Source organism: Mesocricetus auratus, unplaced genomic scaffold, assembly GCF_017639785.1.
Source record: "Mesocricetus auratus isolate SY011 unplaced genomic scaffold, BCM_Maur_2.0 Super-Scaffold_4256, whole genome shotgun sequence".
Classification (NCBI taxonomy): Eukaryota; Metazoa; Chordata; class Mammalia; order Rodentia; family Cricetidae; genus Mesocricetus; species Mesocricetus auratus.
In genome coordinates, this window is record NW_024429182.1 from 107,404,837 (window position 1) to 107,424,529 (window position 19,693).

The window sequence follows — 19,693 nt, forward strand, 5'->3', positions numbered from 1 at the left end:
TGCCTCTATTTGTTTCTCATATCTACCCCTTTCGATGTGTCATCTGACCCACATCTCCTCGTTTACTCTTAAGTTCCACATACAATGAGATGAATGCAGTGTTTTGCTCTTTGTGGTGGTTTTATTTCATTTATTATAATATTTCCTAAATTCTAATATCGCAATTTTCATTAGAACTGAATAACACCACACTGTATATGTGTCCCAGTTTCTTTATAGACTATTAAATTGTGTCCATCTCTTGGCTATGGTAAACAGTGCTGCAATGGACACAAAAGACATACAACTCTGCAAGGTGATGGTTTCATGCTTATATTCGTCTACATTCCTACAACAATATTCAACAGTTTCCTTTTCTCTGAACCAACACTAATATCTGTTAGTTTTGACATCTTGATATTAGCTGTCCTATATTGTGATATATTATTTATGATTTATTAGAGCTTGCCTGAAGGTACAGAAAGCAAAGCCAGCCACAAGCTATAGGTCAGGCAGTGGCGATATATCCCAGCAGCCATACTAATTAGCTATAGAAGCTGAGCAGTGGTGGCACACACTTTTAATCCTAAAACTCAGGATTAAGAGGTAGGCTGATCTCTATTGGTTCAATCATGAACACACTGACTACTCAAAATTGATCCAGTCCTAAAAAAAACAAAACAAAACAAAACAAAAAACCTCACACAAAGGTGATCTCAGCACCTGGGATTGCAGGACTTTAATCCCACCACTAGGGAGGTGGATACCAGAGTGATATGGCTGGATGAAGAAAGGAATAAAAGGCAGAAGGAGACAAGAATGGAGAGGTTTTGCCTCTGAGGATTTGTGGAGAAAGGATTGCCATTTCACCTGGGTAGAAGTAAGATGTACTATCTTGGCTATTTAGTTTCTCTGATCTTCAGCTTGAAGCTTGGACTCCAATATCTGTGTCTGAGTTATTTATTTTCCATGTTACAGTCCTGTCTGTGTTATTAGTTTTATATCACAGTAACAAAACACCTAAGAAATCCAAATTAAAGGATTGCAGATTTATTTTGGCTGGGTTTCAGAAGCATCTTGCTTCTGCTGTTTTTCTCTTCCCTGTGGTGAGACAGAACACCATGGCCCAAAGCTTGCAGTAGAACCACGGCGCTCATCTAAAATACCCATAAAGCAGAGAAAGACAGAAAGGTGGGCCTTGAACAAGATGTACCATTGAACAACATAATCCAAGATACCTACTTTCTCTGACTAGCTCCCAATACTAGTTCAGCCATGAACTCATCAGTGGATTAACCAACATAAAAGTGAACACTCTCAAAACTCAGTGATCTCCCAGAGGTGCAACCAGCTGAAAATCAAGTTTTCAATAAATGTACCATTTACAGTGGTTTTCATATCCAATCATGCAGTCATTCTAACAAGTGGCATGTGGTTTCTCACAGTGATTTTTATTTCCACTTCCTTTATAATTAATGGTAAAGATCTTTTACTGTACCTACCTTTTGGCCACTCTTACATCTCACATGGAGAAAAGTCTATTCAGGATGGAATTCTTTTTCTATTTTCAAATCATGTTATTTGTTCCTGTTATTGAGCTTCATGGGAGGCTTTCATAAATGTTGGGCTATTAGCTGCTTATCAGACTTATGGTTTGTAAAGACATTAAATTCTTACTGACTAAGCTATGATTAGGAATTTTCATATATGTGGTATCATTAACTATTCATGAGAAGCAAATTAACTATAAGTTTATAGTTAAAAAAGAATCTGAGACTCAAAAGAATTGGCTTATATAAATTTATATTGGTACTGAATTTGTTAGCCAGCATAGTAGATATTCTAGTGACAGATATTGAATAAAACAATATTTGCCACGATCATCATCTTACTTGAAGTACCATCTTATCTCATGCATTATATTGACCCACTGTATTTTCAGTAGGACAGAACTTATTGTTCCAGGTAGCAAATAAAGTCTGTGTCTTTTTACATGATCCATATATGAATCAAAAGTTTTTATATGCTTTAGACACAGAAAATGTTAAGATTTATAGAATCTATTTCCTTAGTGTTTTTGCTTCTTCAATAATATTTGTAAATAAATGTATTGCTAACTTAATTGATTAGTTCAAAATAGCTTTAGGAATAGCTGGTAACACAAAAATCTGATCTGCAAGGCTCATATAGACAGTCTAGTCATAGATCTTTAATTCCAGAAAATGGTACAGTCTCCTCTAAGAGAGAACTCAAAAATGGCAGGACCTGGAGGCAGGACCTGTTGCAGAAGCCATGGAGGACTTGCTCCTCATGGCTTGCTCAGCCTGCTTTCTTGTAGAACCCATGATCACCAGTCTAGTGATGACTCCACCCACAATGGGCTGGGCACTCCCACATTAATCAGTAAGTAAGAAAGTGCATTACAGCCAGAACTTACGGAGGCATTTTCTCAATTTAGGTTCCCTCCCTTCAGATAACTCTAGTTTGTGTGTCAAGCTGACATAAGACTAGCTAGCACAGTGCTTTCATACACACATAAGTCATAGTTTGATTATATTAACCCCTCTGTTTCCCTCTCACATCCTTCCCTCTCCTGCATTACCACTTACACATCCCTGAGTCCCACTTGGTTTTCCTGTCCTCATTCCTAAATTACAGACAAGAGAAAACATGGAAGTGTATTCATGAGTCTGATCATGATTTTTTAAATGATGATCTCCACTTCCATCTTTTTGTGCAAAGATATAATTTCATTTTCTTTGTGGCTGAATAAAACTTAGTTATGTATATAGGTCACATTTACTTTATGCATTCATCCACTCATGAACACTTAGGCTAATTCTATAGGTTGGGCTTGTATATAGTCCTGAGACTGTACATAGACATGCAGGTATTTCTCTAATAAGATGACTGATTTTCTTTTGACAATGTTCACAGAAGTTATTCCTGGATCACATTAGAGTGTTAGCTTTATTGGGTAAGTAATGCATATGCTGATTCCCGTAGCCTCTGACTAATATATATTCATTCCTGTACCAGCAGCAATTTGTTGCTATTTGTTTCTTAACCTTAGCTATTCTGATTGGGTTGAGATGAAATCTCAACATAACTTCTTATTTATTTATTTATTTATTATGGATGGGAGATTTTCCTGCATGAATGTCTGTGTATTGCATACCACATGTATGCCTAGTGCCAATAGAGACAAGAAGAGGGCATCAGATGCCTGGTAAATGGAGCTGCAAATGGTTGTGAGCCATCATGTTGGTACTGGAATTGAACCAGATCCTCAATTTTTTTAAAACAAAAGAAGAAAACATGCCTGTGTTCTGAACTGCTGAGCTATCTCCCCAGTCCCAGTCCATCAGCAGAGTTTTGATTTTCATTCATTCCCTTATAGCTAAAGATGTTGAACATTGTTTGATGTATTGGCCAATTTACATCTTAATTGGAGAGTCTGTTAAGTTTATTTGCCCATGTAGTGAATAGATTATTTGCTCAGTTGTTTAATGTCTTTAAATTTTTACATATTCTTCATATTAATCCCCTGTTGAGTGTAGGCATCTCTTGCCTCTAGAAATTATTTGCTTTGCTGGATGTTTTTTATTTCACATAATCTCATTTGTGAATTCCCTGAGCTAATGTAGTTAGAAAGGAATTCCCTATGTGTTGTATTCCCTATCATTTCCTCTACTACTTTTAATGTGTCAAGTCTTAAATTAAGATGTTTGATCCATTTGCAACTAATTTCTGTATAGGATGTAAGACCCAGATCCATACTTTGGTCATATACTTATGGACACTTAGTTTTCCAGCACTACTTTTCTAATTCAATTTTAATTCTATTTTGTATTAATTTTACTCACCAACCACAGTTCTTGCTCCCTCCCCTCCCTTTCCTCCTCCCCATCCCCCACACCTCCCCCAACCTACCCCATCTAGACCTCAGAAAGTGTAAGGCCTCCCTTGCATAGTCAACAAGGCCTGGCACATTCAGTTGAGGCAAGTCCAAGCCCCTCCCTGCCCTGCCATTCCTGAATAAAGGTTGAACAAGGTATCCCACCATATGAAATGGGCTTCAAAAAGCAGGGATAGATCCTCTGGTGTATATTTTTGAAGCCTTGCCTTTGTCAAGAGAAAAAATGACATCAGATATGTTGGCTTATTCCTAGATTTTTTAATATTCTGTTCACTTGTCTATATGTCTGTTGTTATATCTATGCCTTGCTGGTTTTACTACTGTGGTTCTATGGAATAATTTGAAGTCAGATTTTGTTATACCTCCAACATCATTGTTTCTACTCTAGATTGCTTTGGCCAGTGCTCTACATCAAAGAGAAACATCACATACTTAAAAATGTTTCATCTCAAAATAGTAGAATGTATTTTCTCTTTAGTAGTCTATGAAACCTCTCCAAAGTTCAATACACAGATCCTGATATTCACTGAGTCACTGAATAAATTGTGGAGGAAAAAATAAAACATCTTGTAATCAAATGATGAAAATACAACATAGCATAACCAGTGAGGTATGTTGAATGTTGTTCTATGGGGGAAGATTATAGCTGTGTCTACATTTTAAAAATCTATGAGATCTCAAATAAATAATAGTGTTTCTCATGATATTAGGTGGAAAAATCTAGCCAAATAGATAAGTTACATTAAAATGTAAAATCTTTCTCCATCAATAGAATCCTATAGTTCACAATGATACCTTTACTTTTATTATCTGAATTTTAATAAAAATACCACATCAAGAATATGTCAAAATGTAATTCATTTCAACAGAATCATAAACTTACTGTTTTTAGGCAATAGTAAATATATTTACATTCAGCTTACTAAAAATCTTATAATTCTCCTAAAAGACAAAGAAATTGGCAGGTTGGAGTTTAAGCATAAGGGATAGGCTGAACACTTCCCTATGATGAAAGCACAAGGACTTTTCAATTACGTGTCCAAAATATATTTAATTCATCTGCCTGATAAACTAGAACATTTGTTGCCCACTTAAGCTTGATGATTTCGTCTTCAGGAAGGAAAACTGCACATATCTTTGTGAACAGCCAGGAAGTCCAAAAATTTGTTTTCTTTCTTTTTAATTTTTAAAACATTTGTTTTAGAATTTCATACATGGTGTATGATATTGACATCATTTCACTCCTGCCATGTTGACCCCAATCCCTCTCAAATTCGAGTCCCTTTCTTCCCAAATTGTTTTTATATACACACATATATGTATGTGCATATATATCATATGTGTGTGCACATGCATGTGTTTGTGTTTGTGTGTGTGTGTGTAAAACCTATGAGTTCATTTAATGTTGCTTGTATGTACTTGTGTTTAGAACTGACCACTTGGGTTTGGATACCCTGTATAATTCCTGGAAAAAAACTTATTCTCCCTCTCTCAGTAGACATTAATTGCCTAGAGCTCTTTATCTAGGGTGAGGGTTGTAATACTTATCCTGTATACACTGTAATATCAATTAGTGTAGTCATTTGTAGATATTAGTTCCGAGAGGAGAACCTCCCATTCAATTTTTCTAAACCAATATAGTTTCTAACCGCGTTTTGAATACTTAATCTTATACATACAGACAAGTGCAGCTCTCACTCTTCATGGCATAAGTTTCCTTTAACAACAGATAGGAGTCATTACAGAATCCCACAAATGGTCAAAATGCAGAGGATAAGGGACTATAGAATAACTAGCCCCAACCAGTGCACATTTAACACCTAAGATGCAAGGCACATCACAGAGAAGGAGGGAGAAAAAAAATAGTAAGATCCAGAGGACCATGACACATACTCTTAGAAAGTGTCTCAGAGACAAAAATAAATTGGCTAAAGACGCGCAAGTCCATTGTGGAGAGCCACATGCCATTTCATCTTCAAAGAAAAGCAGTGCCACCACCAAGTCAGAAGGCTTCCCATGCTGAATGCACATTTAGTGCATTATGAATGTTTCAAATCATTTAAATGACAGCCTACATGTGAAATGGATCCTTGTTCAATCATACAAATGTTTGTGTCATCACTGGAGGCTTGAGTCCATAATACTGAAACACAGATCTCCAAAATGAAATCCATAACTACTCAAAATGACACCCATTCAGTGTCAGCTCAGCCAGGATATATACTAGACAAAAGGTTGAAATTATATTACACATTTTCTTCTATTGGAACCCTGCTAGAAAATGACATCTCTGGAAAAATAGGACACACGTAATATGCTAAGTATAGCAACAAAGATAACAACACTTACACATTTTTTTTCTTCAGTTTCATTCTCAAAACACTGGTTTTCTTTATTTTGATCAATGTAGGAAGTATTTTCTTTTGGTCCACTGCAACCTGTAAGCTAAAATTAAAATAAAAAGTTTAAAAATCAATCCTTATTTCTTTATTTTCTGTAGTGCAAACTAAATGTACCTTAAAATATCTAAGACATGAATAGATGTTATTAGCTGTTGCTTGTGTCAATTTTAGATTATGGATGCACTACATTTTTATATTGCTCCTGAGGAAAAGACAAAAAATGGGACACATTCAAGTTTTTAACTTTCAAAGCATATTCACCGGGGAATGTTGAAATTGGACTGGTCCCAAGTAAAAGGATGACCTGGTAAAAGCTGAGCATGGTTAATAACTAGACGAAGACAGAAGAGTTGATTTCATCTTCTGTTTATTTTCAAGAATCTTTACTCTGTGAAGAAGAGATTCTGAATCTGAGCAAGGGCGTAAGAAGAGTTAGAGGAAAGAGAGGTAGGGATGGAAATGATGTAAATATTGTACTAAAGTATGAAAGTCTAAAAAATGTAAAAAACTCAATTAACAAAGAAATATTAGGTTCAATGAAATGAAGATACTTAAGAGTTCCTTCCTCAGTCTATGCTCAGTCTATTATGCTGGATATGCCTTGCTATATATGTGTAGCGATGATCCCAGGGATAATGCTGGAGACACAGCTTAGTTAACATCTTTTTTTAAGGGAAATAAATTTTGGCAAAGTATAATTTACATACAGTAAATGTATGCTGTCACAGCCATTGTGACAGTACCCAAAGAACTACACAGGCTCCAGACAGACAAAATCCCAGCATAGAAAGGGATTAATAGACACATGGTCCTACCAGGAGCTGAGGAGTTATTTTTACTTGCTAATTTCTGGGAGAATGTTAGTTTTCATTAATGATGTGACTCCTGGTAGGCCGAATACAAAAAGATGAGGCACCAATTCCAAAACCATCTGGGAAACATAAACTGGACTTGATTGGAAAAAAGAAGAAAAATGAGTAATTTCAAAGTTAAGTAGGAAAGAATGGAGAGTGGAGAAGGTGATGAGTAGGGGAGGCATGGAGGGAGTGAATATGTTCAAAGTACACTGCAGGAAATTCTCAATGAATTATTACAAGAATATTTTAAAGATAAGTATATATTCCATGAAACCACTGCCACAGCAAATATCTATAACCCCTTGAGACAAAAGGCCATTCTTTGTAGCTTTTTAAAGGGCATTGATTCCACACAACCATGAATCTGGTTTCATTACAGTTTGCATCTGCTTCATATGATGGATTAATACAATATATACTCTCCTGTGATTTTTTTAAATTTTAGCATGCAAATTGATATATTTCTTCATGGAATTTCATACATATACACATACATACATACATACATACATACATACATACATACATACATACATACCAGAATCAATTAGTATCTTCATTCCAGCAAGTCTCATCATTTAATGGGTACATTCACATAAGTCAGATTGGCAATCACAACTTGCTTTATGTTTCCTGGCCCTAAAGAGGGGTGACTTTACCTACTACTCTACAGATTTCCAGTTTAATGCTAATAATAATTGTAGAGATTTTGGGTGGGTCACACACACTAAGTACTCTTTTTTAAACTGCAAGCACCAACATGGCATCTATATACAACAGGGAAAGCCAATGTACCTTGCTTACAGCTGCATAAGTATCTTGTCCTTCCCACTTCATTATCCCTTTCTCTAATTTTTCACAGTCTTCAGATTTAATTAAGAATGACAAAGATTTAGACCAAGACTAAAGGAGTAAACCAGATGGCTCAGAAAATAAACATACTCACTGCCAAGTCTGACAACCTGAGTTCCATCCTTGGATTCCATGTGGTAGAAGGAGATAAATGGCTTCTATGGGTATCCTCTGATTTTCACATGCATACAATGTCACATACATGTACATGTACACACACAAACATGTACACACAAAAAATAAATAATTCTCGTTTTTATTATTTGAGAATTAATACATAGATATAATATGTTTTGATCAATTACATTTCTCTATATTCTCCTTTCCAACTCCTCCATCATACTCTTTACCACTATTCCCTCCCAATGTATTTTTTTCTTTAGCCCACAAGAGTCCATTTCATGCTGTCAATATGGCCATGAGGGACATCTACTGCATCATTAGTAACTTTTCAGGGACCTCATGTTTAAAGAAAACTGACTCGCCCTCTCCCAGAAACCTTCGATTTCCACTAGTGCCTCAGCTAGGAGTTGGAGTTTGTGACCATCTCCCTTCCCCATGCTAGAATTTGGTCTGCCTTTATCTTGCATAGGTCCCTGCAAGCTGTATGATCATTGTGAATTAATTTATGCAATTGTTTGGCCATGTTGACAATACATTATTTCATTGTAGTCAAGTTCCACTTCTGGTTCTTACACTTTTTACATCCCTCCTCTGCAATGATCTCTGAGGTGAGTTGTCACATAGATGTCTCATTTAGGCATTGACACTCTGAAATCTTGTTCTCTGAATTTTCACCACTTGTGAATCTTCTAATTAATAACTATCTAAGTAAGTAGGTTATTAGAAATTGGTTTAATATTATGTTTTTCTAACAAAATAATAGCAGTGGGTTTCATGTTAAAGCCTAAGACCTACCTACCCGTATGTTCCTGACATTAGTAGTAGTGCCAGGCATGAGTTCCAAATTGTAGAGTAGACCCTAAACCCAATCAGAAAGTAATTGGTTGCTCCCATAATATTCCTGACACTATTGAAGCAGTGGCTATATTTTGTCAGACTGGTCACTATTGTAACTTGTGAATATCATGATGGGTAAGATTGAGGATTACTTTTATTCCCCATGCCACTTACAAGAACAATGAAAGCTAGCCAGTGGGGATGAAGATCCTAAATCAGTAGCAGACTGATTTCTTTTTACCGTTTGATTCAAGTATGTGCTCTCTGACACCCAAGTACCATCTTTGAGCACCCACATGTTAGAAAAAGAAAACCAACTGGACTCCCACAAGTTGTCGAACATGTACCCTCACATATATATAAGCACACAAAAAATGTTTAGAAACCTGGAAGATTGAGACTAAAGTTTTCCCACTTCCAAAAGAAACAAGAATAATACATATTCATCTAAATTTACTTAAGAATTTCTGAAAGAAGAGGGCCTCATAGCTCTACTGAATATGAGTATTTCCACACACAAAGCTTAGACATTTGTGAGGCAGGGCATTTGAGGTATTTATGACACATGCTAATTTCAAAGTGCCTGATGTACATGCTGAAATGTTAAACTATTACAGGTGAGCCAGATTTGAACAAATTTGGGAATAAGGAGCAGTTCCTTAGCAAAAGAGATGTAAGCACTCTATCCAACAGGTGTAGTCTCTACTGACTTGTACAAATTTGTTATGGTGAAGAAATCCCAGCCCCGTGTTCAGATGTTTGGAGCTGCTGAGAAAACTCGGATGTTCCTAGTGGTTTGTGAAATTCTTGAATTTAATGTGTTCACAACAGGAAGAAAAGGTTTCAAGATGTCATTGATCCCAGTTGAGTCGCCTGACAGAACTCCACTCCTGCTACATGAAGTATAATCAAGCAGAACTGTAACATGGGCAACTCTTCCAACAAAGCAGGAGACTCACAAGCAGGGAAGGGTGGTTCATTCCACCTCAGTTTGCATGATGAAGTTCTGTCATCTTAAACCACATGCAGAAAATTCCTCTCAGATCCTTGGCCTGGTGCTTGACCCTGATTCTGTTTCCTTCAGCTTTTTCTACTTGCAAGCCCAGACCTCTGTTTCTCCTGCCAGAGCGTTTTCCTCTTTTACAGGTGGAATGCAATCCACTATGTGCACAGCCAGCAAAAGCCAACTGGAGTATTCCATAAATTCTGTTGAAATTTTGTTCTTTGACAATGAGTTTACATTTTAAAACAGCATGTGAATTTAACATGAAAATAATACAATACTGGGCTACAACTGGCATAGAGCAGTTAGTCTGTGAACTCTGTCTTAACCACTGAACTTTGGCCTTTCTTTGCTGAATACTGAAATAAGGAAAACCCCTCAAAGACCTTCCCATCCTCACCATTTGCACCCACTCTACGTTCCATAGACTTCACCCCTTTCCATTCTCACTGTTACGTCACATCATTCACTACTTCTGCAAATCCCTTTGCTCAGAAACAGATCTCTAGTACTTGCAACCCAGCACCTCATGCACTTCCTCTTAGATAGTTATTTACTTAATTTATTTGATTATACACCATTAATACAGGCGTCCTTTACATTATAAAATATGTTTGCCAATTTTAAGCTGACTCATCAGACACATAAATTACGGGAGAGAGGGAGCTGCGATTGGTATGTAAAGTAAGATTGTTTTAAAAAGAAAAAAATTTAAAGGAAATGCTTTGTGAAGATTTTATTTCTATTATTTTTAATTATGTGTATGGGGGGTTAAGGGTGTGCAAGTGAGTGCAGTACCCAAAGAGAACAAAAAGAGGGCATCAGATTCCCTGGAGTGAGAGTTACAGGTGGTTGTGAGCTGCCTAAATTGGAAATGAGAACAGAATCTCTATCGCCCCCCTTCTCTCTCTCTCTCTCTCTCTCTATATATATATATATATATATATATATATACATATATATATGCGTGTGTATACATATATGCATATGTATCTTCTCTCTCAACCTCCAATTCCAGTTTGTGTTGACCAATCACTCCAAGGCATAAAATATGATTATTAAACATTTTGAGCAGCCCTTGTACAGGGTCTGTTACAAAGCATATAAACATTAATGTTGAAGAAGATAACCAGGACTGCAGTGGGATACAGAATGAATGTACTCTATTAGCTTCCTGTCAGAAACTCAGCTCCCTAGGACAGATTAACTGCCTACTTTCTAAAAATGCAGCAAAAGCCTGAATCCTTACAAGCTGCCCTCTTGTGTTACTTTCAGGATCTGATGTTTTTAAACCAATCTAAATTGTACCTTGGGAAGTCTGGAAATAAAGATCCTAGCTATAGAGAAACATGGAGACCTAATCAGTACCAATCAGGAACTCGAAAGTAGCCACACCCTGAAGATTGCTACCTACAGACCAAGCTATTACTTTACAACAGAGACAAGTCCACAGCAAGAGGGCTTGTCCACAATTCCTAGAGATTCACTGCAGAACCTAGAGCATAATTCAAATTTTCTGCTTCAGGTAAAGAAAGAAAAGCTTGTTGAGGTCAAACAATTTACCCCCAAAAGGCAAGAGCAATTGTAATTTTAATTTTTAATTCAATTTAATTCAATTCAAAACTCATCCTTTTTCTGAAGTGTAATCAAATGATAATTCTTCAGTTACTCAAGGAAACATTATTTGATAAAGAATCTATGAAATACGATGTGAGAGTGTTATTCAATGATATAAAATTATTTAATGTAATCCAAGAAGTTTTATGTATTAACGACATTAATGAAAAAAGTGTATCTCTTCTTTCATGCTTGTTTTTCTTATTACTTTAAATTACGTTTTTAAATTACTGTAACATAGAGATTATTCCTTCAAGAATTTTCTTTGTGATCTCCTTCCATTTTGCTTAATCTTCTGTGACTTCCTCTCTGAAAAACTTCATACTTCCACAGAGCAGTTGCCCTGTCACATAAATGTAGTTTTAAAATTTAATTTTGTTTCTGTCTTGTTAATCTTTTCACCATCAGCACCGAATACAAATGCATAGCGGCTCAGCACTTACACATTAGCAAGAACCCTCTGCCTGCATTCAAATATTTTCCAGCATTGCTAATGATCCTGCTTCAACACATTTCGTATGAGAATATACTCACTTCTTCCATAGAAAGGGGATCCTATGATGGGTCGTCAGTGCTGGTCTACCATAGATAAGAATATTTTTTAAATACCCTGTTAGTTTGATATGCTGAACCAGGTTTGCTCCCAGAAATTCAGAGCCAAACTTGAATGTTACAACTCTTCCTTGTCCATATTTCACATTTTCAGCATTTAAATAAGGAATAGCATAGGAATCTGTATTTGCATGTTTGCCTCAACTCTTTGATGTGGAGAAGGGTATAATGATGAAGAAGATACACATGTGTCTAATAAGTTAAAAATTAACTGTAGCCTGTTCTTTGATGCATACTGTTAGTTTCCTGGGTGACGGAATCAATGTTTATAATGTCCTGAACAGTACTTATTCTAGGTACTCTGTTATCTCAATTCATCTATCACAAGTATCTTAAGCTATTATTTTGAGACCCTATTTTAATACGAGGCTTAGTGTGATTAACCCACCCACAATTGAGTAACTAAGAGGTGACAGTTTATAAATGCGAACCCAAAGCATCTTGTTTTCTTTACTTTGAAGCATTGTCCTCATGATCTAAGAATTTTCAAGTGACCAAATGAAGGAAAGGAATGCAATGGCAAGCATGCTCTTTATTCAGCCTGCCACATATCAAATGCTAAGAATTTACTAAACTAGTACAATGGAACCACTTACTGTATAATTTTTTTAAGAGACACAAGCTGTTTTTTTTAAGCACTGACGAGCTTTAGAAATGTACCAGTCTTCTGAAAAATGTCTGCCGTTTTGGTGTGTGTGTGAGAGAGTGGAGGGGGGAAGGCGATTGCAAGAAGGCTGACAAGCAGGAGGGAGGCTGACTTGCTGACTTACAGGCACAGCAGGCATGTGTGAACACATATATGCAACTATTATACTTAGCTTTAAATCGCTCTTTGGCAACATATTCAGAAATTGGAGGAATGGGGAAATAGGAGGGTAAGAAGCCACAGCCGCATTAAGGAAATTACTGGCAAAGTAAAAAATCCTGATGATTAAAAATAAAAAAGAAAGCAAAAGGGTCGGAAGACACAAAAGACACTTCAAAGCAAGTGCATCGAGTCACCATGGCAACCAGAGGATGTGGGTTGAAATTTATATGGCTCCATTGTTCCAGCAGAGAGGTTCTAAATGACACCCTAGTGGCCTCACAGAGTCATGCATCTTCCCCCGTGCTCTGGCTTGTTACTGGAGAGTGCTTCAGGCATGGAGAAGGAACGGGATCACAGTAACACTGTCACTTCCAGTCTTCCTCATCTCTCAAGTGAAAACACTTGTCACTTCGATATAGAGCACAGCACTCATTTCTGGAGCCAGTTGTGACCCAGCCTATCGGAACATCAGGACACTGGTCTGCACAGGTGATTGAGGACAGCAAACATTTGCCTCACTGTCCTCAGTCCAAGGTTCAGTGTGCCCAGAGTCAGTTCTGAACCCTCACATATTCTGAATCCCTATTTTCCTGCTAGAACAGAAGTCTGCCTTGGCTACCAGGTAATTTAGCTAAGGTCCTAAAATTCTAGATGGCCATTCAATGCCACCATCTGCCCTAACTGTCCAATATTAATGACAAACATTTGTTGGAAACAGGTGGCATTTATTATGTCTTGTAATAATCAACAAACAGCAAAACTGGTCATTATCTGTAGTTGTTTGATGTGCTTTGATTACTGTGTCACACATGTAAGGGAAACTGAGGTTTCAGAAAGTTAAAAGATACCCCCACACACAAATTATCCTTAAAAATCAACAAATTTGACTCCAGTCTGACAACAAAGGCTTTGCCGAGAGGATTTTTTTTAGTCTATGAAATTTGACTGTGATGAGGTCAATGTTCTAACACAGATACTCTCAGAAAGTCAAGGTAATCTCAATATAATGGGTTTCTTTATTGAATTGGACAGATGGAGTGATGAGAGACAGCTCCTGTTCAAATTAAGTCCAAAGTAGACACACTCCTTGTGAAGTGACTGCCCTAGGACTAGCCTCATTACTTCAGCTAGAACTCCCCCACTCCTTGTCCTCTCTCACTGACCTTCCATGGGAGGAAATGTAGAAGGGGAAAGTAAGGAAGATGCATTCGGCATCTTACACACTGAGAATGGCCATAACCTTTTGAATACTCACATATAATTGCATTACTTACTTTTAGTGTTACTATGAGAAAATATTGGGACTGAGAAAAATTAACTTAGGATAAAGGGTTTCTGTTGGTTCACAGGTTAAAGGTACAACCCCTTATAGCAGGAAAGGCATGGCAGCAGGAGATGGAGGCAGCTGGTCTCATTACATCCTCAGTCAGGAAGCAGATTGACAAATGCTGGTACTCAGCTCACTTTCTCCTTTATATGTAGAGCAGAATTCAGCTGGTGGAATGATACATCTACTATTTAGGATGAACCATCCCACCTCAAAAACCTAATCTAGAAAATGCCTTACAGATAAGCTCAGAAATTCATATCCATGATGATTCTAAAGCATGTCAGTATGAAAATAACTGTAGGTCAATTATTTTCATTCTTATTCTCCATAGCAGCCAAAAATGAGCAGATAAATAATGCCCATGGTTTACACAGTTAGTCATTATTAGAGCCTCAACAATTGTCTTAGCCACAGTCTTGTAACCTTCTCCCTTATACCTTGGCATGTTCCTCAACACAGCTTGCAATACTATTTCTAAGTGATATAATTTATTGATATTAAAGTACCACCAAGAACAGTAAAAACAGAGGAAAAAGTAAGAATTAACTGAATACACAAAAACAAATTTACCTACAGCCTTATATTGCCCCATTATCTAATTCTTCCCTTCAAGAGGAATCTGGTAAGAGATTCCTCCAGCTCCTTCCCCAGGTACAGGGAAGCACAGGGTGGATATTATTTTTTAAATTTTATTTTTTATTCATTTAACATACCAACCAAAGGTCCCCCTCCCAGGATCTCTTAGATCCCAGATAGATGGGTGTGTGGAAAGCATGGGGCTGATCCAGACTCCCTCAATATGGGTGTTAGTGAGGAGGCCTAGGTAATCTATGGGGCCTTGGGTAGTATTTATCCCTGACATAAAAATAGACTTTGAGTGCCCATCCCACAATGAGGGATGCTCTCTAAGTTTGGACTTTTGAAAGAGGGCCTAGACCCTACCCTGGATGACATGACAGACTCTGGAGATCCACCATGGAGGGCTTCACCCTCCCTGGGAATTGGAGTAGAGATTGGGTGGGGGACTGGAGGTCCTGGTGGGGAGGGATAGGAGGAGGGAAGGGAGACGGAGGGATGGACATGTGAAACAAAATTGTTTCTAACTTAAATTTTTAAAAAAATGAAGAGAAGAAAAGAAAACAAAAACAAAGGTCCCCCTCCCTCCACCTCCTCCAACCCAACATCATCCACTCCTCAGAAAGGGTAAGATCTCTGATGGGGAGTCAACAAAGCTTGGCAATCCAGTAGAGGCAAGACCAAGCCCTGTTCCCACCCCACCCCTGTATCAAGGCTGAGCAAAGAACGTGGACTCTAGAGGGAAAGCTGGGGAGCTTGCCTGAGCTTGCCTGGGACCGAACCAAGCTGTCTACATGGGGACAGTTTTATAGCCTGCTCTGTTTGAGGGGCCCCTGGCAGTGGGGCCAAGATCTATACCTGGTACATTAACTGGGTTTTTGAAGCCCATTCCATATTGAGTGATACCTTGCTCTGAGTGGAGATTTTTTACTAAAACTTTCCCTCATTGTAATAAATAAGCACTGGCTTTCTAGAGAATCAACATGGTTAGTAAGGGAAATTGTAATGACAGTTTTTGATATATCTTCTGACATCCCTAAGCCATTTCCTTGTTGAAGTCTTGCTTGGAAATTCATCTACAGTGCACACCACGCATTTTCCTTATTTGGTAAAATAAAGATTGTTCCCATCTTCTGAATGGGATTAGATCATCACTAGCATCTAACATGTCACAGGGACATTACACTATTCTGGCATAAGTCAATGCACATAATTAAATCTTTAATATAAATGAGAATTCTAATTTAGGCCACTATTTTTATTACTCTTCTGTAATATAAGCTTCTTTGGAGAAAAATAATAGCAAATCACCAGTTTCCAGTAGAACAAAATGTGAATAAATTTAACAACTATACTGTGTTATCATAGCAACCAAAGTTTTTTTTAAGAATGTGATAAAAAATGACACAAGAGAACAAATGCATCAAGTTGTTATGGCAACTGGGAAACGTGGGCGGAAATTTATGTATGTAGAATCCAAGAGCATATTCTAAGCAACTACAATAAACATTTGCTTATTAAAACCGTCCCCAAATAGTACTTATCTATAAGCATTAAAGTGTTTTCATTATTTTGTCTGCTTTTTCTTTTATTTCCAATGACTGGTTTTAAATTGAGAGCATTTGTGTTTTCAGTCCAGCTCACTTTTGGCAACAGATACCCCATGTGCAATTTGGTTTGCAGAAAACAGTACAAAAACCAATTTTGAAATAGCATCTTCAATCATGTTTCAGTTTCTTTTACTCCTTTAATCGCCTGTGAACAAAATGCCTACTTTGCCTGCTCTTTATCACTTCTTTAATTAATTAGTCTAATTCTCTGTGATCTCTTCACCTGACATCCCCTGCCATACATTTCAATATTTAGGTACCTTCTTCGGTACACCATTAGTGGCATGGGTTGTTCTAGACTGAATTTTCTAGTGTCATCTGCAGTTCTGTTTACCATTTTACTCCACAAATATATAGAGTATTTCACTGTGGAAGCTGGAAAGATTAGACTCCTTCATGACTTTGAGCATGTTTTCTTCTGTCACTCACACTGTCCTCCACACTGCCCTGGGTCTTAGCTATAGTGTCCACATCTTTCTCGGTTAAACTGATTGCCCTCACCTTTGTCTTTGTAGCACCTTCATGGACTTACATACCAGGTCGGTCCAGCACCTTTATCCAAATTGATGTAATTCATATCATGGCAGCAGCTATTGCGTATTAAAGGTTATGCCTGTGTGTGTGAGCCCCTCCTAGGTACTTCAAATACTAGTTCATTTCATCTTCACACAAATCCCTGTGAGGGTGGACATCAGTGCCACCACTCCCCTATTTTGTAGAGGAAAACTGACTCCCTTTGTTTAAGCCTTGTGATTTAGAACAACTACAAAACAAGTTTCAGAAAAGAGATTTGAATCTCTGCCAGGAAAATATCCAGGTCCAATGCTTTTTATATCTAGTTAATTGCTAAAATATCTTCTGTGATTTGTCTCTTTACTAGACAGGGAACATTTTGGGAGCTTCTGTATATCTACTTTGCAAATCATCGGGCACACATCTGTTGTCTATTGTTCTTTGCAATAGCAAATAGAAATAGAAACATATGTGTCATAATTGCCAATAATAAATTGAATTTCAGGTGCTTAGTTGTTACACTAAAAGTCAAAAGGAACAGATAAAATTAGCTTAATAATACATTTAGCTTAAAATATTGCTAAATAATATATCTACATGTAATTATGATTAAAGGTATTGAAATATATAGTATCTCATATGTGTATGAGAACTCACACCTGTAACCACTGGCTAACATAGTGAGCAGTGTGCTTAAACCACATGAGATTAAGTGCATACTCAGAGAATGATTGGTGAAAAAATAAAAGAAATGGGTTGTTGAAATGAAGATTTTCATTTGTAAAAAGGACAAACTTGCCACTATGAACCCCCTAAAAGATAGCATTTCTTTAACAGCAGCATTCATTGTGTCACATCTGTGCCTTGACAGTTCCAGAAAGTTGTCACTTTCTGATCAGTCATGGAGAACTACCTTCTCAGACACACAGGTCAATAATAGAGTTTATATTACTTGAAGCTTTATCAGTTTTTGACCATTATTTTCCAAGGCTTGCATTATAAATATAATACATTATATAATTCCTTTTTAAGAATTTACATGTACATGTGTGAGGCATGGGGGGTATGTTTTCAAAGAGGGCAATGGATCCCCTGGAGCTAGAGTTACTGGTAGGTGCTTTGTGAGGCATGGGGGGGTATGTTTTCAAAGAGGGCAATGGATCCCCTGGAGCTAGAGTTACAGGTAGGTGCTGGGAACCTAAATGCTGTCTTCTAGAATAGCAACAAACCCTCTTTACCATCTCTCCAACCCCTTTATTTCACATCTGAAACCCCTTTAGATCACTTTAACCAATAACTATTGACATTACACTAAATATATACATTTTTATATTTGAAGCAGTGGGAATGAAACCCAGGACCTTACATGCATGCTAGGCACAAACACTCTATGGCTGAGTGTCAATGTTCAATCCCAGAATATACACTTTCAAATTATGCAAAGTCAAGTCAAGACATATTTACAACCATAATTATAACCCAAAGTAGCCCTCACTTATAATATCTGCATATTAAATTGGGATATCTTAAACTCTTTATACTGCATTGAATATTATCAGTAGAAACAAGACTTTTCCAAAAATCATCTACATGATAATAGAGAAACTAAACATTATAGTATCTATTACAATCTAAAAGACTACGATGACCATTCAATATTAATACAACTGTCTTATTACATAAACATAACCTATGATAAAACTCACAATATATAAAATTTTTAAAGTAACATTATTCTTGACCACAAATAAAAGGAAAAGAGGGAGGAAGAAAGGGAGAGAGAGAGTAAGAAGGAGGAGGAGAAGGAGGAGGAAGAGAACACATAATCATACAATTAGCAATGCCACTGAACATATATCTAAAGGAAAGGAAATCTGCTTGCCAAGAATATGTATGCCTGAGGTATATTGTATATTTGAATGTATACACTCATATCTGCATAATGATAGATAGATATATATGTCATTATAACACTATTCAAAATAGTCAAGATATGGAATAAGCCTAAGTATCAACCAGAAGAAAGTAGAATTCATGGATCTATAAAATATAGCAAATATGCACATGAAAGAGTTTTTACAAACAAAAATAATATCATAGTATCCAGTTATTTACAGCCTCAGGTTAAGCATGAAAGACACTATATAAACTGAAATAAACCAGGTACCAACAGACAAATATTACATGTTCTCACTGATATGGAGAAGATAAAATATTGAATTCACACAAGTAAGGAATAGACTAGTAGTTTACAATGGGTTATAAATGCAAGATTAAGTACAAATTAGAGAAACTTAGTTAATTGGCACCAAAACAGAGTTTGATACAAAAGGTTTTAAGTTCTAGTGCTCTACTTTACAGTAGGGTGGTTTTCTCTGTTTTAAAAAAATAATTGTAAGAGGGCTGATCTCCAAAATTTACAAAGAATTCAAGAAGCAAGTCTCCAAAACACCAAAGGACCCAATTAAAAAGTGGGGGACTGAACTAAATAGAGAGTTCTCAATAGAGGAGTATAAAATAGCTGAGAGACACTTAAGAAAGTGCTCAATATCCTTAGCCATTAGCGAAATACAAATTAAAACAACTCTGAGATATTGTCTTACTCTTGTCAGAATGGCTAAAATCAAAAACACCAAATGACAGTTTATGCTGGAG

At 36.9% G+C, this 19,693-nt stretch overlaps 1 protein-coding gene across 5 annotated transcripts in view; it reads right to left on the reverse strand.

Moving 5' to 3' along the window:
- The window catches only part of Dlg2 (discs large MAGUK scaffold protein 2), a 1,919,116-nt gene that overhangs the window by 1,525,088 nt on the left and 374,335 nt on the right, over nucleotides 1-19,693 (reverse strand). For all 5 annotated transcript variants that reach the window (XM_040732003.1, XM_040732001.1, XM_040732000.1 and 2 more), the window contains exon 4: nucleotides 6,248-6,343. In XM_040732003.1, coding sequence (XP_040587937.1) covers nucleotides 6,248-6,343 — 96 coding nt within the window. The remainder of the gene's footprint in view (nucleotides 1-6,247; nucleotides 6,344-19,693) is intronic.